General features: G+C 33.5%; 1 protein-coding gene across 1 annotated transcript in view; it reads left to right on the top strand.

Annotated features, from left to right (window-relative positions):
* The window catches only part of PRMT3 (protein arginine methyltransferase 3), a gene marked incomplete at its 3' end in the record, with an annotated part of 78495 nt that overhangs the window by 11714 nt on the left and 43183 nt on the right, over window positions 1–23598 (top strand). Inside the window, exons 6-9 of the mRNA XM_008056595.1 lie at window positions 5992–6151; window positions 8579–8720; window positions 13637–13702; window positions 22682–22803. Coding sequence (XP_008054786.1) covers window positions 5992–6151; window positions 8579–8720; window positions 13637–13702; window positions 22682–22803 — 490 coding nt within the window. The remainder of the gene's footprint in view (window positions 1–5991; window positions 6152–8578; window positions 8721–13636; window positions 13703–22681; window positions 22804–23598) is intronic.

The raw sequence follows: 23598 nt of genomic DNA, 5'->3' as shown, positions 1-23598 counted from the left end.
AGCCTGAAGGAGTTCCTAGTGGCCAAAACTAGAATGATTTGAGCAACACAGAAAATAATTATAGTATTAAATTTTAACCCATAGGGCAAAATAAATATGAGTCCATACTGACATAAACAATCACCAAGTAAATAAATGGAAAAGGAATAGCTTGATCTTACAGTATAATTTCCATTTATAGATACAGAAGGAAAGATAGAAATAGAAAATCTCCATTAGACAAACACCAAGTAATTACTTGCAGAAAAGATCCACCAATGGATGCCAAGGTTAGTGGGCAAAGATATACGGTAAAACAGGATTTGCATAATTCCAAGTATTTTTCCCAAGAAATTTATTAACTACAAAGGGTTGGTAACTTTTTAGTGAAGAAAGCCAGTAGACACCACCACAACTAAGTGACCAAGGTTAATATCACCAGTAATAAGGCATACTGACACTGTGAACCCTTTAGAATATTGCACTGACAAGGATCCAACATCCTTTTTCTGGTGTTCTTGCCAAACCTGTAACTTTATGCCAATTATGAGCAAACATCAGATAAACCCAGGTCGAGGGACATTCTACGAAATCACTTATCAAGCACTCTTCAAAAGTGTCTAGATAGTGAAAAAGAAAGGAAAGACAGAGGAACTGTTACAGACTGAAAGAGATGAAAGAGAAATAACTAAATATAATGCGTGGAGCCCAGATAGGAGAACAGAAATGTGAAATTCAGATAAGGTCTGTCTAGATTATAATATTGTACCAGTACTAATTTCCTGTTCTAGGGTTATGTAAAGTTTTGATTAGTATTAGATGTAGAAATAAATGAGTACTCACTGTACTGCTTTTGCAACTTTTCTTTAAATCTAAAATTAGTTTTTAAAAAAAGCAGTCTTTAAGTATGCTGTAATAATGTTTGAACTAAACACAGGGTTCTATGGGACAGTATGGAGGGCAGGATTCCGAATACATTCTGGAGGATCTGGGAGGACTTCCAGGAGGAAGTGATACTTGAACAGAGTGTGAAAGATTGAGTAGGAATTATTCAAGTGAATAGAGGAAAGCTCTAGACAGTGCTGTTAAGGCAAGAAAAGTTGAGCAAAGCACATAAGGATCAGAAAGGTAGAAATAACTGACATTTACATATTATGTGATTATAGAAAATGCAAACGAATCTGCAAGTTACTTTTTAGGATTAATAAGAATTTAACAAAGTTGCTACATACAAAATTAATTGCATTTCTCTACACTTACAACAAACAAAATATTGTAGTATTGAAAAAGTACTTGAAAAAAGTACTATTTACAATAGCAAAAACATACAAAGTACTTAAAAATAAATCCCTTTATAAACTTAATTATGAAACTAAAGACAATAAGACATATAGGAGAATACCTTTCTAATCTTTGGGTAAGGAAGTTTTTCTTAAGACACTTGAAACACATCCTATAAAGAAAAATATTGATATTTTCAACCATAGGAAATTAAGAATTTTTATGTGTCAAAAGATACCATAAAGAGAGTAAAAAGACAAGCCACAGCTGTAAGGCTTTGAAATATGAATAATTGGGAAAGACTGTTATGCATTTGTATTTATAATTAATTAATATGCTTAGCTAGTATTACTTAGTATTATATTAGAATTCTTTTCAATCTGTTTAAAAAAAAAAAAAGACAACCCTGTTGAGAAATTTAGGTGTTACATATTTCTATATACATTTTAGAGTTGTTAATTTCTGCAGAAAATTTACTAGGATTATGATTGGGATTGCATTGAATCTATAGACCAATATGTGGAAAATTGATATTTTAACAACATTGAATTTTCTAATCCATGAACATGATCTGTCTCTATTTATTTAATTCGCCATTAAGTTTCCCCAGCACCTGGATATCTAAGTATTTCATGTTTTGATACTGTTGTAAGTGGAATTACAAAAAAAGTGTCTTCCAGTTGACTGCTCCTAGTAGAAAAATAATTGTACTGATTTATTATATATTAACGTTGTATTCTTTAATTCTAGTAGTTGTTTTGCAAATTCTTTACTATTTCTTCATTTACAATCATGTTGTTTTCAAATAAAGATAGTTTTACTCCTTCCTTCCTAATCATTATTTATTTTTAAGCTTATTGCATTCCTGAGATAAATTCTTTATTATAGTATAGTATCTTTTTTTATATTGTTGGATTTAATATGTGTTAGCATCTTGCTAAAGACTTTTGTATCTATATTCATGAAGGCTATTAAACTAATATTTTTCATTTAAAAATTTTGTTAGGTTTTGGTATTAGAATTCCTGCTAGCCTCATAAAATGAGTTGAAAACTGTTCTCTTTTCATCTGTTTCCTAAAAGAGTTTAAGATGGATGTTATTTCTTAGTTAAATGTTTGTAAAATTACCATTGAAACCATTTGGGCCTAGACTTTAGTTTGTAGGAAGTTTGTAACTCGTTCAGTTTCCTTAATAGTGGACTGTTAAGATTTTCTTTTTCATTTTGTATATGTTTTTGTAAATCATATTTTTCAAGGAATTTTCTTATTTCATCTGTAAAATTTAATACAAATTTAGTCAATAAAAATATTGAATTTATTAAAATGAACTTATTGATCATGTTTTATCATTTTTATGATATGTGTAGTTCTGACCCTTCATTGATTCATCTACTTAATTCATCTTCTCTTATTTTCTTAACTATCAATTTTCATCTTTTCAATGAGCCAGCTTTACTTTTGTTAATTTTACCTATTTTTTTTTCTTTGTTGACTTCTTAAGCTCCTAACTTTCTTTTTTTCCTCTACTTAATTTGTGTTGATTTGGCTCTTGTTTTTCTGGCTTTTTAAAATAAATTGAACCTTAGGTATTTGGTTTTAGACTTTTTTTTTTTTTTTAAGTTTTGCTCTCTGTCATCCAGGCTGAAGTGCAGTGGCACAATCTCTGCTCACCACAGCCTTGTCTGATCTTCTTCTCATTTTAGCCTCCTAAATAGCTGGGACTACAGCTATTTAGCCTCCCAAATAGCTGGGACCACCACGCCTGGCTAATTTTTTTTTTTTTAATTTTTGTAGTGATAGGGTCTCATTGTGTTACCTAGGCTGATCTCAAACTCCTGAGTTCAAGCAACTCTCTGGCTTTGACCTCCCAGGGTGTGGGGATTACAGGCGTGAGCCACCACACCTGGCCTAGGTCTTTCTTTGTATTAAAAATATTTCAAGGTGTAAGTTTCTTTCTCAGTACTACTTTGGCTGTATACTACAAATTTTGGTGTATTTTCATTATCACTTACATCGAAATACTTAACATTTTTCTTCTAATATTTTTTGACTCATGACTTATAGAAGAATGTGTTGTTCAAATTTACATAATAGTTTTTTTCTCCTAAACATCTCCTTATTGTCATCTAATTTGATTCCTTTGTGGTTAATGCTCGTCCTCTCTGTGGTTTCAACCCTTTTACATTTATTGAGATTTGTTTTTATGACCTAGTGTATAATCTTTCTTGGTAAGCATACTGTTTGCATTTGAAAAGAGTGTTTATTCTCCAGCTATTGGGTGCAGTATCCTATAAATGTTAATTAGGTAAAAGTGTTGAATAATTTTGTTTAGATCACTTACGTCTTTTTGGATATTTTTGGTCTAATTTTTTTTTTTTTTTTTGAGTTGGAGTCTCACTCTGTCGCCCAGACTGGAGTGCAGTGGCCGCTCCCGGCCACCGCAGCCTCGAATTGCTGGGCTCCGGCAATCCTTCCGCCTCAGCCTTCCAAGTTGCCGAAACTACAGGCACGCACTAACACGCCGGGCTTATTTTTGATTTATTGTAGAGATGAGGTCTCACCAAGTCGTCTGGGCTGGTACTGAATCCGTGGGTCTAATTGTTGAGAAGAGTATATTTAAATCTCTGTGATTGAAGAATTGTCTACTTTTGCATTTAATTGCTTCATGTATTTTGGAGCTCTTTGGTGATAATTATGCAATTTATAATTTGTAAACTGTTACATTTTCTTGGAAAATTGACCACCCTTTGTAGTAGTTCTCTCATCTGCCTAAATGAAGTATCCAGATGATAGGAACATCCTGAGACAGGATGTAGATGTGGAAATTCGCCTCTCTGAATATCATTCTTAGAATGAGACTTTCAGCAAATTGTAGTTATGAATTAATGTTTACTGACTCCTTCTTTTCAAAACATAAGTTTAAGTTTACCCTTTAATAATATATATGATTATCTACATATTATTAAAAGTTTTATTATGACTAATTTTTATTTCAGCAGAAAGCAAAACAGAAACTTGCCAGCTTGAAGAATTTTGAAAATAAAATAAAAAGTTTTGCAGTAGGAAGTAGAACGTGTGTTACACTAGCGTTAAATAGTTTAGAAATATTTTGTTGTGTTCATTAAGTTTTGGTGAATTAAACAGTGAATGAATCTATAGTGTTTAAAAGCAATGACTCCATATTCTGCCAGAGTGATTAGAGGCTACTGACACATCGTACTGCTTTTGTAATAAGAGTTCAGCTTTGGCTCTAGTCTCTTAATTATAGTTTGTTTTCCCCACCCCCTCCCCTGCTCCCCCTAATTATAGTTTTATGTATTTGTTAAGCTTAGCTCTTTGTTTCAACTCTAAACTGTCTTCTTAAGTATCACAACTGAAAACTGAATAGGATTTTTAAAAATACAATTATCTGCAAAGTTATTAGTTCTGCAACAGATGTTAATGATTTATGCATAATGAAATTAAAATTAGACTAAGGATTTTTAATAATATTAGGAATTAGAACATTTAATGATTATCAACTCTGAGACTTCAGGCTATAGATTCCACTCTACCTTGCCCAGGATGAAAAAGTTGTTGAATGTATAGAATTATTTATCTATACAATGTCCTTCAGAAATATTTTTTTCCAGCTTGATTAAGATATATTTGATAAGTGAAAATTGTATGAATTTAGGGTGTACAACGTGATGGTTTGATATACGTATATATTGTGAAATGATTACCACAATCAAGCTAATTAACACATCTATCAACTCACATATCATTTTTTATTTTATATTTTGTGTACCATTTTTTAAAATTTTTACATAAGATCTATTGTCTGCAAATATGAGGTATATAGTACAGCATTATTAACTATAGTAACCATCTGTAGATTAAATGCCCAGAACATATTCATGTTGTAACTGAAAGTTACATATTCATCTTGTAACTGAAAGTTTGTAACCTTTGACTGACATCTCATTTTCCCCAGCCCTCAGCCCCTGGGAATCCCCATTCTACTCTCTGCTTCTGTGAGTTTTTTTAGATTCCCCATATAAGTGAGATCATACAGTATTTGTCTTTTTGTGTCTGGCTTATTTCACTTAGCATAATGTCCTCCAGGTTCATTCATGTTGTAGCAAAGGGCAGGGTTTCCCTTAAGGAATATCTAAATGTAATACCTGCTGTTCTACAGTAAGAACACAGGTTGATAGGTGCCTTTGTGTAGTGGCAAGAAGATGAACTAGGAAGGCAGGTGTAGGTTTGAATCTTAGCTTGTCTATAAGCAGCTGTGTGACTTTGAGATAGTCACTTCATTTCTTTGAAATTTATTTTTTCTACACATAAAATAAAGATAAATATTTATGGCCTAGGTTTGTTTTGAGAATGAAATGAGATGTGATGCATGTATTTGAAAGATGCCTGGGGATCAATAAATATTAGGTCTTTTTTCCTCCCGCTATTTTTTTTCCTGGATTTAGCTCGATATACATTTGGTGCAACATAAATTAATATTGAACGAAATATATGTGTTCAGTTTAGCCAGCAATGAAAAACAGACTGATGGCCTGCTCTTTGGATTCAAATTGAAATGGTTTAGATGACAAATATTTAATTTAAGGTACCTCTGCTAATTTTTCTCAGTTTTCCACATAGTAGGCACTTAGGATTTATTCCTTCCTAACATATATATTCTTGTTTCATTGTGATAAGATGACCTGATAATAATGTCCACTTATTTCTTTAGATGTAGAAGATCTTTATGATCCGGTGTCTGTACCATTCTCATACCCCAATGGACTCAGTGAAAATAGGTCTGTTGTTGAAAAATTGAAATACATGGAAACCAGGGCACTGTCCGCTGAAGCTGCGTTAGCCAGAGCTCGTGAGGATCTACAAAGAATGAAGTAATTTACCAATCTTCTACAAGATTAAATATTTAGATTCCTCCAAATAATACAGCTAATGACTAGGTAGAATATAGAATTGTATAATGTGTCAGGGAATTGTAGAACATTTCATATACTGGGAAGTACAATGTAGATATTTAACTTTAGTAGTACTAAAGATATATTGTACATGTAGTTGATTAATAGGTAGAATTTTATGATTTTACCTATTCATATATACTTCATAATTACTTTTGTACTCATGGTAATTGTTCTGATAAGTATTGTCCTCTTGAATGCTTTTGTTCTTTAATGTTGCCTTTTTCTCAGTTTTCCTGTTTCTAGATGATTTCTCCATTCACTTTACCTATCCTAGGTTTTTAAAGTGGAGGGCTTTATATTTTTAGGTTTGAGGAAAATGCAGTGTTGAAATTTTTATTTTTAAAGAATCAAAATGTAATTGTGGTACAGTGTTTAACCAGAAAACCAGATAGATGGGGCACTTTTTTCCAATGAATAAATTAGCATTCCACCTGTGGGGTGCTTTTCAAAGTGTAATAATTTACATGCAAATCACCTGAGGATCTTGTTAAAATGTAGATTCTGATTCTAGAGACCTAGAGAAGGGCCTGAGATCTGCATTTCTAACCAGTATTCAGAGCTTTACCTGCTGAATTTGTAAGCTGTTTACTGTTGCTTAAGCACCTTTGATGATTTGCCAGGATGTCCAGCAGGAAAGATAGTAGAGCCAATTGTAGTTTTGGTTCCTCTTCCCTGTTTCTGAATTTTCATTGATTGGTAACATAGTAACCCTTTTTTTCCTCTTATTTTTTATTTTAAAAATATAGGGTGCAATTAAGGATTAGGTACATATGTGGTCATTGTACAGGTAAAGCGTGGGTACTCTTATTGGTGTTATGTGCTCCCCTGGTAGTGTCCCACTACTGTCAATCCTTTTCTTACAGTATTCTGATGAATGTTCAGGGTCTGCTTATGAGTGAGTACTTGTGGTACTCAGGTCTTTGTTTCTGTGATAAATCACTGAGTGTCATAGACTCTTAATTCCATCTAGGTTGCTGTGAAGGTCATATTTTTTTTATGACTGCATAATATTCCATCATGTAAATGTACCATCCAGTCCACTTTTGATGGGCAGTACGGTTGATTCCATGTTTTTGCTATTGTGAATAATGCTGCAATAAACATGCGTGTGCAGGTATCTTTTTAGTAGAGTGATTTGAGTTCCTCTGGATATATTCCCAGAAGAGGGATTGCTGGGTAATATGGAAGGTGGATTTTTAGATCTTTTAGAAATTGCCACACAGTTTTCCACAGAAGTTGTACTAGTTTACATTCCTGCCAACAGTGTAGAAGTGTTCCCTTTTCATCACATCCTCTCTAGCATCTGTTGATTTTTGAGTTATTGATGGTGGCCATCCTGATTGGAGTTAAGTGGTATCTCAGTGTAGTTTTAATTTGCATTTCTTTGATGATTAGTGAGGCTGAGCAGTTTTTCATGTATCTGTTGGCTGCTCATATGTCTTCTACTGAGAAATGTCTATTCAAGTGTACTGCCCATGTTTTAATAGGGTTTTTTGCTTTTTTCTTTCGGCACATTTGAGTTTCTTGTAGATCCTGGATGTTAGACCTTAGTCAGATTTATAGCTGGCAAATATTTTTTCCTATTCTGTGGGCTGTCTCCCCGTTCTCTTGATGGTTTCTTTGGCTTTACCGAAGCTTGTCAGTTTGATGAGGTCCCACTTGTCTGTCTTATCTCTTATGGCATTTGCTTTTGGAGAGTTGATCAGGAATTGGTTTCCTATTCCAATTTCCGTAAGGGTGTTTCCTGGATTTTCTTCTAGGATTCTTATAGTTTGAGGTTTTACATTTAGGTCTTTGATCCACTTAGAGTTGATTTTTGTGTATGGTGATAGGTAGGAGTCCTTTGATGAATTCCTAATGTGTCCTGATCAGAGAGTTTTAGAACTGGAGTGGGTGGTACTGGTGTTTGTAAGTAATTATCTATTTGGGTCTTCCTTCTGCTTATTTATCACTCCTAAGAGATACTATGGTTTTAAAGAATTTTAATAGAGATGAAATATACCACATTGATTCAGTGCTACAAAAAAGATTTTATAATAGAGATAATAAATTTTAATAAAGGTAATATCCTTCTTTTGTTCAGTTGAAAGATATAAAGAGCTATAATCTGCAGTAGGCATTGCTTTTTTTGGCATTGCATTCTAAGGAATGCTTACAATTGGGTTTGACGATACCATTGCCTAAGAGCCAGCAGGGGGAGCTTTTGGTTGTTCAAGATAGACTGTGATTTAAAAGGCTCATCACACTCCACTCCCTCCCTTTTCCTCTTTCCCAACCTCTAGCTTTTCCTTTTTTCATGGTCCAATAAATCTGTCTCAAGGGTGTATTTCAAATTGATTACAGACAATTCGCTCAGGATTTTGTGATGAACGCAGATGTCAGAACCTGCTCATCATCGAGTGCCATTGCGGACCTCCAGGAGGATGAGGATGGTGTTTATTTCAGCTCATACGGGCATTATGGGATTCACGAAGAAATGCTAAAGGTTAGAAAAGAATACAAATGTGCCACATCTATACTAAAGGCAAAATCAAATAGACCAGGTTACTTCTTAATACATATGTATGCTGTAGGAGAACTACTTTTTTTTTTTGATAACTGTTTCTTAAACCTCTTTGGTGCTGGATAGCTCATCTTGGATTGAAAAGACTATAAAACACCAGTCATTTGTAAATTCTATTTAAGATAATTAATTAATCTTTATTATGAAATTACTTTTGCTTAAAATGAAATATTAGAAAAAAAAGTGATAATTTTAGTCTTCTCAAGAATAGCTATTAAGTAAGAACAATTAAACTGATTATACGTTTGCCTTTTAATGTGCAAAGGAAATTATTAATTTCAGTGTTTTAAATAGCAATATTGACTTCTGTTTGGGCAGATAATAGTTCTTTGATATGAAGTTTAATTATAAATCTCACAACTGGTATGGTATAACTCTTTTACATGTGAAATTGTTGATATGTAGGAGTATTTTCTAAAGTGGTTAAATTAGTGCATAATGATGTTTCAGTCAATCATGGACTACATTTACGATGGTGATCCCATAAGATTATAATACTGTATTTTTATTGTACCTTTTCTGTGTTTTGATACATAAATACTTAACCTTTGTGTTACCATTGTCTACAGTATTCAGTACAGTAACATGCTGTACAGGTTTGTAGCCTAGGAGCAATAGGCTAGACCACGGAGCCTAGGTGTGTAGTAGGCTAGACCATCTAGGCTTGTGTAAGTATACTGTAAGATGTTCATGCAACACCATATTTCTCAGAAGTGTTTTTGTCACCAGGTGACACATAACTGTATTTAAATCTGGCTGCTTTTAATATTTATAATGATAATGTCCACATACAATAGAAGTTGATTACTAGTGATCCCCAGTAATTATACATTTTATCAAGTATTGTATTATAGATTATAAAATAGGGAGATGTAATTTTTAATTTAGTGAAACTGAAACTCTCTAACTCTAGAGTGAAATAAATGTAATGTGAAAATTGAAAATTTTAGATAATAATCCCTGAATTTTAGATGCCACTGTTACCTTTTCTTTCTTTTTTAAATATATATTTTTTTTATTTTTGAGTGGGGGTCTCTGTCACTCAGGCTAGAGTGCAGTGGCATAATCACAGATCACTACAGCCTCAAATTCCTGTTCTCAGGTGATCCTCCCACCTCAGCCTCCTGAGTAGCTGGGACTAGGCATGTACCACCATTCCTAGCTAATTTAATTTTTCTGTAGAGATGCTGTCTCAGATCTTGCTATATTGCCTAAGCTGGTCTGCAACTCCTGGGCTCAAGGAGTCCTTCCACCTCAGCCTTTCAAAGTGCGGGGTTATAGGCATGAGCCTATCATCATTATATGATGATATCTGGCTTACCTTTTCTTAGAAACAAAAAATCCCTTCCTAAATCCTCCAAAGATTGTCTTAGTTTATGGAAGCCCTAATACTAGGTTTCCCTCAAATATATGCATTTAAATTAACCAGGGATATTTAATAGCATGTATATATTTTGTTGAGTCAGTTTTGCAGGACCACAGAGTAAAAGTTTGTAGATTGATAATAATTATACTTATGTGGGGTCTTTTAAAGCAATGTCATGTCATTACTTTTCTAATGACTTGTCACAGTTGGCTGTGCTTTATGTTGTCACTTGTAATGGCATAGCATTACAAATAACATAATATATACATATAATAATAACACGTATGTAATAAATTATTAAGTTTGGAGTGAATTTATTTAAAAGAAATTGACTTGCTCCATTTTCTTTGTTTAAACTAATTTTATTATGTCTAAAATATTTTCTTTAAAGGATTTATTCTAGGTTTTAAGTACCCCATCAATTTAAATGCCATGAGCTTTTCAAACAGGTTAAAGGTCACTGAGATTCCTCATAGTATGAGTGTTAGAAGTTCAAGGTATTTCACTGCTAGAATCTTACCTAATTTTTATATATTATTTTAAATTGAGAAACCATATTTATAGGACTTATACTTAAAATTGTACCTTGTTTTTCTACAACGTGATTTGGATTTTGTGTTGCTTAGTTTCATATGTTTCAGTGACACTATTTGGTACATGTTTTGATTATAATTTTTTTCATTTATTCATTAGAGTTGAAGTCTCACTCTGTCACCCAGACTGGAGTGCAGTGTCATGCTCACGGCTGCTACAACCTTGACCTGCTGGGCCTGGGTGATCCTTCTGCCTTAGCCTTCCAAGTAACTAGAACCACAGGCGTGCACCATGACACTAGGCTAATTTTTTTTTAATTTATTGTAGAGATGAGATCTTGGCAAGTTGTCCAGGCTGGTCTTAAACCTCTGGTCTCAGGCAGTCTTTTCGCCTCAGCCTCCCAAAGTGCTGGGATTACAGGTGTGAGCCACCATGTCTGGCCTGATTATAACTTTAAATAAAGGTAGTTCGTGATCTTATTTCTGGAGTTAAGATGAGGACACCTTTTTTAAATTCCAGAGATGTAATTGATAGAGGAACAGATTACACGAACTTTCAAAATACCTTGCCACTTTATCTTTTTGAAGAATAGTCATTGTTGACTAATAACATAACTCTGAAATGCGTTACTCTCTTTTTTTGTTTTCAAGAGAAACATTATTCCACCTAGCATGCATATGTCACAGATCATAGTGCCATTTAATGATTAAAAATTTTGGTAAATTTTCTTTACTGCATTCTCCTTATTGTATCTGCAGTTGATTTAAGCATTCTCTCCAGCTTCAAGAGCTGCTAAATTAGAAATATACTGTTATTTGTATATATAAAATTTGTAGTATAACTTTTCTCTTGTCTTTGTTCTCATTCTTAAATTTTTTAAGTATTTGTAGGATTAATTCCATGACACTTTACTAGTCTTAAAATATTACCTTACTCCTGAACTATAACTTGTTCTTTTGAGCTTCTTAGTTTCAAGGTTGATACAAAATATAATTTTAAAAATTTGGAAATTTGGTTTTTTTACCTTGTTGAAGTGTTATCCTTGGTTAGAATACATTTTTTAGAAATGGTTATGAAGACTAGTCTTTTATTTGCTTGCCTTTTCATGTTTGCTGGTTTTTCTTTGAACAATTCAGTTACTAAATTGAGGATCTGCTATATGCAAGGTATTATGTTTGGTGTACTTTGGATTTCACTGCCCTAGGGTGAAAATATGAACAAAAATAGATGAACATATAGAAAGAACCAGAATGAAAGATTGTAGTTCAGCTGAACAGCAGTGCATAGAGTTAGGACAGCAGTTGGGATTCTGTTGATTATGTTGAAGCAGTGGTGAGACACTATGATTGGTGAGAGCTTTCTGAGTGACTGCCTTCCTGACTGATGGTCACTCTTTGGACGTTTTGTTGTTTCAGCAAAGCTCACTGGTTATAGTGTAAGAGGAATAAACAAAATGTAAAAATTGTATGAAATTTTATACTTTGATAAAAAGACAATTCAAATTAGAACGAGAGAGAGAAAGAGAGAGAATGTGTGTGTGTATATAATTACTAAGATAAATATTACTAAGAAAAAATTACTAAGATAAAGCAAGTCTTTAAATAACTTTAAGGGAAAGATTTAATAAGCCTACTATTTAAAATTTTTGGTAAAGCAATTAGAAATAATAATCAGAAAACATGGAATTAATTTTGTTTTTTCCTTTTAAGTCTGATAATTAAGTAAAACAACTTACCTTTCAATTTAAGATCTCCTTTACATGTTTTTTTGTTTGTTTGTTTGTTTGTTTTTTTGAGTCAGAGTCTCACTCTGTTACCTAGGCTGGAATGCCATGGCAAAATCAACATTCACCGCAGCCTCAATCTCTTGGGCTCGGGCAATCCTTCCGCCTGAACTTCCTGAGTAACTGGGTCTACAGGCATATGCCATCATGCCTGGTTAACTTTTTTAATTATTTCTTTGCAGAGATGAGGTCTTGCTATGTTACCCAGGCTGGTCTCCAACTCCTGGTCTCAAGCAATCTTCCCTCTTTGACCTGCTAAAGTGCTGGAATTATAGGCGTGAGCCACCATGCCTGGCCAAACATGCTTTAAAAAAAAATACCAATATTGGCACACAAATATTTTGGAGGTATGTTACTTTGATAGTGTAGCGATTTTTTCTTTTTACCTAGTGTGAAACCCAAAACTAGAATTCTCATTCTTTCACATTTATTTTTATCACACTCACATTTTACTTACTTGGCCACAGACCCCCTTATTGCTTAATTTGCAGTCAGTCTGTATTGTGTTTCAGCACTGGGAATCAGTTCTGTTCATGAACCAATGTAAGTGTTAGAGTTGAATGCCTGACTTGGTAGCAGATCATGTGCGACTCAAGAGTGTAGGAATCTCGTAATGTGGGCTGCAGGGCTCCAATGATTTACTTTTAGGCTTATAGATGGTTAAGCATCATTTCCTACTGAAATTTGTACAAAATTTGTACAAACAAAGCAGGATTATAAATTAGATAGGTGCTGATCAATGACTTTCTTAGAAAAACATATTCAGTTTAGCTTCGTTTATGTATAGCTGCAACTTTTACATTTTTTTCCTCACTTTTATTTTAATGTAGCTATAGTGCAGAGAGTCAGGCCTTGTTTAAAGATACCAAACCTCATGTTCATCTTCTGTTAACTTTAATTATCATTTATTCTTATGGTGATAGTGCATGTGATAATGCATGTAAAGAGGAAAATGTATACGTTTTTGAGAGGTAAGATCTTTTTTATTTTCAATGCTATTCTTTTCTTTTAGGAAAAAAAATAAGCTTGGTTTCCCAGCCCAAACAAACAAAAATACTGTAGAAACTAGCAATGTGTGATAAAATAGCAAATATCTCTCTTAAAATTTTATTTTTTAGACTGTTTTGTAAACATGATGTTTTCTCTCCACCCTAGGACAAAGTACGAACAGAAAGCTACCGAAATTTCATATACCAAAATCCACATATCTTCAAAGACAAGGTTAGTAGTGTAGATCACAGAATTGTACGTTTCATGTTGTTCTGGGCAATCTTCTCTTGGGTCATCATTGTTGATTTAATGTATCCTGGCTTTATTTCATGGAAGACTTTTATGATGCTGCTCTGTGGTGCAGAGTACTGATAACAGAAATGCTGATTGGTACTGTCATTCAGTATGCTTTTTTAAAAAATTAAATGCCATTAATTACAGTGACATAGCTTAAACTTTGCTTATTCAGATAATTTTGCTTAAACCATATTTTTTATTTACAATGATTCCTGTGAATTTCTAATGTATTGGATAAGCCCCACATCAAAGCACATTTTTAATTATTACCCTAATTTGTGTTCAGTAACCAAACATTGATAATTATAGGAAAAATAATGAGTAGGGCTCAGTATTGTAATGTAGTATTTATTTTATGTGCTTCCTTTTAATACTGTATTAATTTACCCCTTAATGAGATACTGTGTATCTTACAGTTGGTCTTAATATTGTCTCAGATTATTTAAAAAGTGGCCACACATACTTTGTGTGTGTGTGCCTATGTGTATGATATTTGTTTTTTCTCCCTTCTGATCTTTTTTTCATTTTTTACTTCCTCTTTCCCTCTCTCTTTCTCCTTTTCTACATTGGCATGGTTACTTTAAAGTTCATCTTTTCTGTTTGTTCTTTCTTATTGGAAATTAGTCCACTAATTTAGTCAAAAATATTATGATCTCTGCCATTTTTATACCTTTGCTTGGGAATTTTTCCACTGTTTTTATTTATGAACATATATATTGATAACATACGAGGTTTTTATCATTTCTTTCCCGCCTCAATTTTAAAAGGTACTTCTCTAAGGCTGTTTTATGGGCTTTACATGATACTGAAGCAGTGAGAAACAACTTTTATGTTTTGAAAACCCCTTTTCCTCATTTTTAGATAGTTTGGAATATAATCTGGATGGTTTTTCATTTTCTGTACCTCCTTTTTTAAGAGCAGTGTTTCACTTGTGAGTTAGCTGAACTGGACAGAAATGTGCTGGTGTTGATGTGGTATCTGATATCTTTTGGCTAAAGCATTGCCTATTATGAAAGGTTTATAATGGTGTATATGTTTGTTTTTGTTGGTTTCCACCATAGACAAATAAATGATTTCATTTAAAAATCAATTATTAGTTATTTATGTTTAGCTTTTTTGTGTTCTTTGTATATATTATTATAGTGAGAACTTTAGAATTTTTTCATAGTCTTTAGGTTTGCACTCAAGTGGTCAGTTTATTTCATATTTGTCTGAAAAATCACTTTGTTTCCAGTAAAGCAAATAATGTTACTATTAACTATGTAACTATTAAGCAAATTATGTTACTAAAGTAGTGTTGCTTTTTATTTCTAGTTAGATTATGCCCAGATTTTTATTTTATTGTTTCCCTAATATATTGTATAGAAATTTAGCATGGGAATTACTAATCCTGACTAGTCTGGAGCCAACTATGTTATTTTGAGTAAGTGGTGAATCTCTTTGGACCTCATCTGTGAAGTGATTTTTAAAAATCCTTTCTGTTTCTAAAAATCCATGATTTCTGTTACTGTAAAAACAACATCATATCTTTCTTTGAGCCATCTTCTCTTAACATTTTATAATAGGAATTCCATAGAAATTTGTTAAGAAAAGTTCTCCCTCAGGATGCTCCTGAGTAGACTTTTGTCTTTTTTTTTTTGAGTTGGAGTTTTACTCCGTCGCCCAGACTGGAGTGCAGTGGCTGCTCCCGGCCACCGCAGCCTCGACCCACTGGCCTCCGGTGATCCTTCCACCTCAGCCTTCTGAGTAGCCGGAATTACAGGCACGCGCTACCACGCCCGGCTGATTTTTGATTTATTGTAGAGATTAGGTCTCGCCAAGTTGCCCAGGTGGGTCTTTTAATAGTAAGGAAATACTGAAAAGACATAAGTATTGGTAATCATAAGATTAATCATCAAGAAATTAAGTATTTGTGAATATTTCTATTATATGAGTTATGAGTTCACAGGCCTGTACAAGTCACTTTTTGCTTCTAGGTTTTTAGTTATAATGATATTATAGACATGTTGTATATGTTATGCTTTTTCGAACAAAGTATATACGTTCATGGAACATATTTAATCTGTAATTATTTTGTTATGTTTCACTTCTCTTGCTAAGAGATTGAATCTGCCAGAGTCAGAGTCAAAAAAGTGCTTATTAATAAGTTAGGAATATTTTTCCTTGGTACTTTGCCTTTAACTTTATCAGTGTGTAATGACTTTTATTGGCATTTATGGTTTCACAAAAATAGACTGTAATGTAAAATATTATACTTGTCAATTTTTAACTTCTTAAAGTACATTCAGGGCATAATTTTCTGTAATTAACAATATTAAATAATCTAGAGCTTTCTTTTATTCAAATGTATTGGGATACTTTTTATTGCACTGCGGCTGCAGATTTAGAAAATATATCATATATTTAGAGAGCATTTGATAATTTATAGATTACTTTCAAACATGTCTCTTTGTCACTATGCAGTATACCTATAGCTAGGCAAGTATTTATCTCTATTTTATACATGAAGAAAACTTCAAATCAGCAGAATAATTGACTTGCCCCAATACATGCAATTAAAAAACCCTGAGGCTTTTTACTCCTAGTCTAGTACCCTTAACTCTGTCACTACACTTGAGACACCATTATGTTAATATAGAATGAGTAAGTAATGAGGATAGGATCTGTTAGTTACAGGTAAATTCACACTATTTTTCATATGTAGGTCATATGATTTCTATGTGTCGTGGGAGGATATGACTAAAATTATATATAGTTCTTTTTTTAAACACCCAACACACTTTAATTCTTTTAAAAAAATACAAAGCAACATTTTTTTCCAAATTTTATTACTATTTTTTCCTGTATGCTTTTTTCCTTTAGGTAAATACATATGTATTTATATCACATTAGCTTCTGTGCCACATTATGTAGTACATAGTAGAAATTTGATTCTCAAAAAGAGTGCTTGTGATTAAAAGTGTTTTCTTTCCTTTCTTCCTTTTCTTTTCCCTCAATTCCTTCCTGGCTTTGTTTCTTCCTTCCATTCTTAATATTGTTTCAATTCACAAAGCTCCTGTTGAGGCCATATGGTTCTGGGATTAACTTAACTTTGGGTGGTATTTAATTGTGTTATCACCCACTCATAATTAATTTTTATTTGTAGTTCATTGAAGAAATTCTCAGTTAGATGTCTTCTTTATGCTTTTGGCTATTATCTACAGTTTCAATTAATTCATTTTTTTTCTTCTTTTAGAAAAAAGTAATTCAAATTCCTTCATTATTTTATAAAATAATTTTTATTCTGTTTCTCCTTCATTCTATGATTCTATAAAGTTAGTTTATCTGCCTAATCACCTCATTCTGAGCTAGATGTATAAACAATTAACCCATACAATTAAAAATAAATTAAAATATAGACTTTAAAAGCAGATGGTCCTATGTTTGAAGCTGGCTCTGCAAAATACCAGCTGTATGACCTTGGGCCTTGTTCATTCCTTCCCTGAAGCTTGCTTTCCTTATTTGCAAAATGAGGATTAATTAAGAATTTTTTACATATGTGTATAAATTTATATCTGTATGTGCATATACATAGACTTGCAGAAACACTCCATTAGGAGTATACTACTGTATACACATCCTTCTATACTTTCTTCACTCAGCACTTTTTCTTAGAGAGCATTCTTTATTTTTTTTCCTCTTTTTTATTGTCAAATACACATAAGATATAATTTGCTGTCTTAATTATTGTTAAGTTTACAGCTCAGTGGTATTAAGTTCATGCATTCATAATGTTGTATACCCGTCAACACCTTCCCTCTCCTGTGCTCTTTTGTCTTGTGAAACTGGAACTGTACTCATTCAACTATAACTCCTCTTGTCAGCCTCTAGCAGTCATTAGTCTACTTTCTAACTATGATTTTGACTACTGTAAGTACCTCATATAGGTGGAATTGTACAATACAGTCATTCCTCAGTATCTGTGAGGGATTTGTTCTTCAGAAAAATGGTGTGATGTTTGCATATAACCTCTGTACATCCTCCCATATACTTTAAATCATCTATAGATTACTTAAAATGCCTAATACAATGTAAATGCTAGTCAAATAGTTTTTGGGAATAATGACAGGAAAAAGAAGTCTGTACTGTTCAGTAGAGACAATCTTTCTTTCTGAATATTTTCAATTCTCAATTGGTTGAATCCATAGATGTGGAACCAAGGGATACAGACTATATTTGTCTTTTTGTGACTGGCTTATTGCACTTAACCATAATGCCCTCAAGGTTCCATATGTGTCATAATTTTGTTCTTTTTTAAAGCTGAATAATCTTCCGTTGTATGTGTGTATCACATTTTGCTTATCCATTAACACAGGCTACTTCCACATTTAGCTATTATTGTTATTATTAGTATTAACTATTATCCTGCCATTAATGTAGGTGTACAAATATCTCTTAGAGACCCTGCTTTTAATTCTTTTGGATATATACCCAAAAATGAAATTGCTGAGCCATGCAGTAATTACATTTTTAATTCCTTGAGGAATTGTCATACTGATTTTCGCAGTAGCTACACAATTTTACATTCCTACCAACAGCGCACAAGGGTTCCAATTTCTCCAGCCTTGCCAACACTTGTTTCTGTTTTTTGGTAGTAGCCATCATAATTGGTATGAGGTAATAATAGTGCATTATAGTTTTTGTTTGAATTTTTATAATGATTAGTGATGTTGAGTATCTTTTCATTAATATTCTTTTAATGGTTCGTATATCCAGTGTAAAATCATTTTCTGCCATATAATACTTTAAGTTGATGTTTTATAGTCTTGCTATACACATATATACTATTTATTACACTGGTTTCTTGCTGTTTTGGTTAAACATTTTATTTGGAGCTTTTAAAAAATTCTTTTTAAAAGATTTTAATTTTTATATTAGAAACAATGCTTCATATGAAAGGGGAAATATTAGAAGTCTTGATATATGTGGTGGTACAGTTATATGGTAAATGCTAGCAGTGGACTCTCTGGGTTAAAAAGGGCATATCCTGTATAGTATTACCAGCAGTGCTGCCCGCCTGTCTTTCCATACACAGCATGTTCATGTTGATCTTGCCACACACCACCGTGAAAGCACATTCCATACTGACCTTTTTAATTTTAATTTTTAAATTGTGTAAATATTTTAATAAGAGTTTCTGGGGACTTATTACATGCTATTGATTTGTACATATTTTTCTATTTTCTGCATATAATATGCTAAGTTGATGTTTTATAGTCTTGCTGTACATATACACTATTTATTGCAGTGGTTTCTTGCTGTTTTGGTTAAACATTTTATTTATGACTTTGAAAAAATTATTTTTGTTTGCAACTATAAAGAAAATTCTCAAGTTTGTAAAAGTAATTATGTAAAAATGTCCTGACTCACCCAAACAGGTCATGTGGTTAAAAACAGTCAGATTCCCACCATGACACCATTTGGGTGGAGGATAGGAGGCTCGGAGGAGTAGCTTTTCAACAACTCCATTTCTTCAGTTGAAATCAGGCTGTTTAGATTTTCTGTTGAGTCCCTTCTAATAAATTGTATTTTCAAGATACAGTGGAAGGAAAAACTCCACTTATAATAGTAAATAATGCAGAAGGCAAAATGTACAGGAATAAACGAGTGATGTGCAAGACTTGTGAAAAAAGATTTTTTTTTTAATTTGGAGTCTCACTCTGTCGCCCAGGTTGGAGTGCAGTAGCACGCTCACAGCCACTGCAGCCTCCACCTGGTCTCAGGGGATCCTTCTGCCTCAGCCTCCTAAGTAGCTGGAACTACAGGCATGTGCCACCATGTGGCTAATTTTTTGACTTATTGAAGAGATGAGGTCTCGCCAAGTTGTCTAGGCTGGTCTCAAACCCTTGGACTCAGGCAATTCTCTTGCCTCGGCTCCCCAAAGTGCTGGGGTTACCGGTGTGAGCCACCTTGCCCAGTGAAAAAAGATTTTTAAAAAAACAACTAAAGAACACAACAGACGATTTAAACAAATGGGAAGTCATACCATGTTCTTGAATAGAAAAACTGAGAATTGTCCATTTTCCCTAAATTAATTTTAGCTCAGTTTTCATAAAAGTACTAAATTTTTTTAACCTAGACAAGCTGATTCTCTTGTTCATATGGAAAAATAAGCATTAAAAGTTATCAGGAAATGCTGTGGAAAAATATTTGCTGTGAGGGTGGATCAGTTTACTAGATATTAAAACATTCTGTAAAACTTTTGAAACTGTAATCATTCCTGGCACATGAATATATAGATTAACAAAAAAGATTTAGAATCCATTAATAACCCGAATATACAGATATTTTAGTTACTATTAAAGGTCACACATCAAGTCAGTGTGGTAAATACAGACGATTTAATAATTGATATTGGGACATTTAACCCTCTGAACAAAAGCAAAGTTGGAACCATGCCTCTTAGTGTATGCCATGATTAAAAAACAAACTGTATTAACAAAACCATGAATGTACTAGCAGTGAATGCTTGAGGGTGAAATGGAAGGAAATGGGACTCTGGGGAAGACCTATCCAATAATTATCAAACTCCAGAAGCCATTAAATCTCTGCATACCAAAAACCTCCATAAACTGAATCAAAAGATAAAAATGTATGCTGAGAGAAAGCATTGCAAGTCATTATAGAGTGTTAATCTTCTTAACAAAGAACTCTTATTTGAGAAGTCTTGATTTGATTGATAAGAACAAGCAACTGAATAGAAAAATGGAGAGAGATATAAGCAGATAGTTCACATAAAATTAGAGATGGCACTACATGTGGAATGATGCTAAATCTCATGAGAAGAGACGTGCATATTAAAACTATACCAGTGTGTATCATTATTTTGTGATTGCCAGATGGGAAATCATCCAAAAGTTTGATTATATGAGGAGGGACGCCCCCCCCCCCAAAAAAAAAACTGGAATCATCTTTTGGAGAATGGGCCCCTTGTAGTGTACAGACCTTCCACTAGGTAAGTGTTATAGGAACCCATGGGCATCAGCTAGCATTGTTGTGAGAAGCTGTGTTCTACTTCAGTGGATTTTTTTTTTTTGGAGATTCTTTCAGCACGTTTGTCCATTTCATGACGGGTAATTTTTTTTTTTTTTTTGAATTGGAGTCTCACTCTGTCACCCAGACTGGAGTGCAGTGGCCGCTCCTGGCCACTGCAGCCTCGACTTGCTGGCTCTAGCGATCCTTCTGCTTCAGCCTTCCAAGGAGCCAGAACTACAGGCGCGCGCTACCATGCCTGGCTAATTTTTTTTTTTTTTATTATTGTAGAGATAAGATCTCGCCAAGCTGCCCAGGCGGGTCTCAAACCCGCGGGCTCAGGCAATCCACTCACCTCGGCCTCCCAAAGCTTGGGATCACAGGCTAAGCCACCGAGCCCAGCCGTGACAGGTAATTTATAAGAGCACTTGCCAGCACTGTGTTGAGTGTTTAGTAGTTTCTGACGAAAAACAGCATGACTCCCGTGCTCCATCCTCCCTATTCATCCAATCTTCCCCTGAGCTACTATGGAGAGCCATGATCCTGTCACTAGCCTGGGCGACAGAGTGAGACCTGACTCAAAAAGTATATATATATTTTTAATTCTAGGTTTATTTTTCTCACACTAGTTTTCCATTACTCAAAACAGAATACAGGGCTCTTTGTGATCTGGCCCCTACCTAACCCTTATCTCACTTCACCACAGCACCTCTTTCCTCACCCAGTTCTGCCACACTGGCTGTCTTGCTTTGCATGGAATCTCTGCCTTTCATTTAATAGCCTTTATGCTGAAATGTATTTCCCCCAGATCTTTGCATGACACGCTTCTTCATTCGTTTCTCTGCATGTATCAGAGAAGTATTCTCAGATCTTCCTAAAATTTTGAAAGGTTATATCTTCTTTCCCCTGCTTGATTTTTCTTTACAACACTTCCGCCTGACATTATTATATATTCTTTGTGTGCACCATTAGGACAGGGACTTGGTCCTGTTTGTTGCTGTACGCCATCACCGAGATCAATGCCTGGAACTTCCAGTGCTTAGTGCAAACTTATATTATAAAGGCACTGAAATAGTGTCATATTTGGGACAAGCATATATGATTTTAGGCCATTGATAGTGAAAGATTTGAGCGCCACAGTTTTCAGTATTTTCACAGAATAGTGTACTTACAAGTATTTTGCTGAATATGTTTTCCTTGGTGACTTGTTTTTGTCTTTACCATGCCTGAGCAGGTTTCTGTAAACCATTCTAGGAAAACCATATGAAATACTTGATTTAGAAATAATTGCTCCCTACCTGCCCCCAATATCATCTTCAACTTTTGTTTCTTCAAAATAGTTTTTTTCAGCAGTAATTATCATTTTTATAACTTAAATTCTCTGGTTACTGTATTTTAGAAGCTAACTTGTTTTTTTGGCACTTGTATTGTTAACATGAATCAGATATTTAATTTTGGGGATGAAGAGACTATTTTGATATTCTGCATCCTTGATTCCTTTCTAACCACTTTTAAATTGTATTGAATCAGATGATCCTGTTTAATTCCTGCCAAACTTGAAGAGATTTATTTCTGTTAAAATTTCAAATTAATGAACCTAAATTAGAACATATGTACAATAAGGAAATTAAAAACGCTTATTTATTAAGAAGTCCTTAGAAGTTGTTTTATATAAAACATCTCTTGAATTGAACATTTTTGGGCCTAATTGCACCAGACTATGGCCAACTATTTTTAAAAAACTAATATCTTCAGTTTCCCTAAATAGAAATCATCATATGATTAGTAAAGTTTAAAATTTTTATTGTGGTCTTTTCCTAGCCAGAAACACTATAATATAGGAATAGAATTTAAAATAGAAGCCCTTTTTGATAACATCTTTTTTTTTTATTATTATACCAGGTAGTTTTGGATGTTGGGTGTGGAACTGGAATTCTCTCTATGTTTGCTGCTAAAGCTGGAGCAAAGAAGGTTCTTGGAGTTGATCAATCTGAAATACTTTACCAGGCAATGGATATCATAAGGTAGATGCATTTTAAGGCTTCATTTAAGATTATTTTAAAATTTAATCATTTAACAGATTTTCTTGTCCTTATTAGCTATCTGATGAACTAAAGACATTTGTCATTTAGTAAAAATTCATTCCAGAATAATAAGATTTTAAGTTGAATTGAACTAGACATGTTTGAGCTATGGTACTCAATAATCTTTTATAACTCTCATTGACTAGAGTTATTTTTATATAGTTTCCTGGCTTATCAGTAATATTTTCTTTAGCAAATAGCAATTATACTAAACACTGGGGTTATTTGTCTTTTTCCTATATGTATGTGTGCTTGGGCTTAGATATGATGTCATTTACAGCATTTATTATCATAGTAAAATTTGAGAAACTACTTAAATGTTCATCAATAGAGAACTGGATCAATAGACTACACTATAGCCATAATATGGAAACCTATGTAGCTACATAAAAAGAAAAGAGCTCTGAAAATGTACATGGAAAGATCTCTTTTGTGACAACACTAGCTCTTTTACCTCCTTCTAATTAAGTAAATTCCAAAATGGCTAAAAATTAAGCAAGTGGATTTAGTTTATCCTCTGAAACTTAATTTTATTCTCTAAAAGTGTCTCTTCTTTTTGAGTAATTAAGTTCGTTAGGTTAATTTAGTAATAATTGATTTGAAAATTGGCCATGTCCTAGTATAAAGGCATTTATTTGAAATACAGTTGAGCCGGGATCGGTGGCTCAGCCTGTAATCCCGCGCCTTTGGGAGGCTGAGGTGAGTGGATTGCCTGAGCCCGCGGGTTGAGACCTG

The sequence above is a fragment of the Carlito syrichta genome, unplaced genomic scaffold (assembly GCF_000164805.1).
Source record: "Carlito syrichta isolate Samal-C Ts95f unplaced genomic scaffold, Tarsius_syrichta-2.0.1 Scaffold302407, whole genome shotgun sequence".
NCBI classification, from domain to species: domain Eukaryota; kingdom Metazoa; phylum Chordata; class Mammalia; order Primates; family Tarsiidae; genus Carlito; species Carlito syrichta.
The sequence above is the reverse complement of the archived record's forward strand: the minus strand, read 5'-3'. Positions and strand labels throughout refer to the sequence as shown.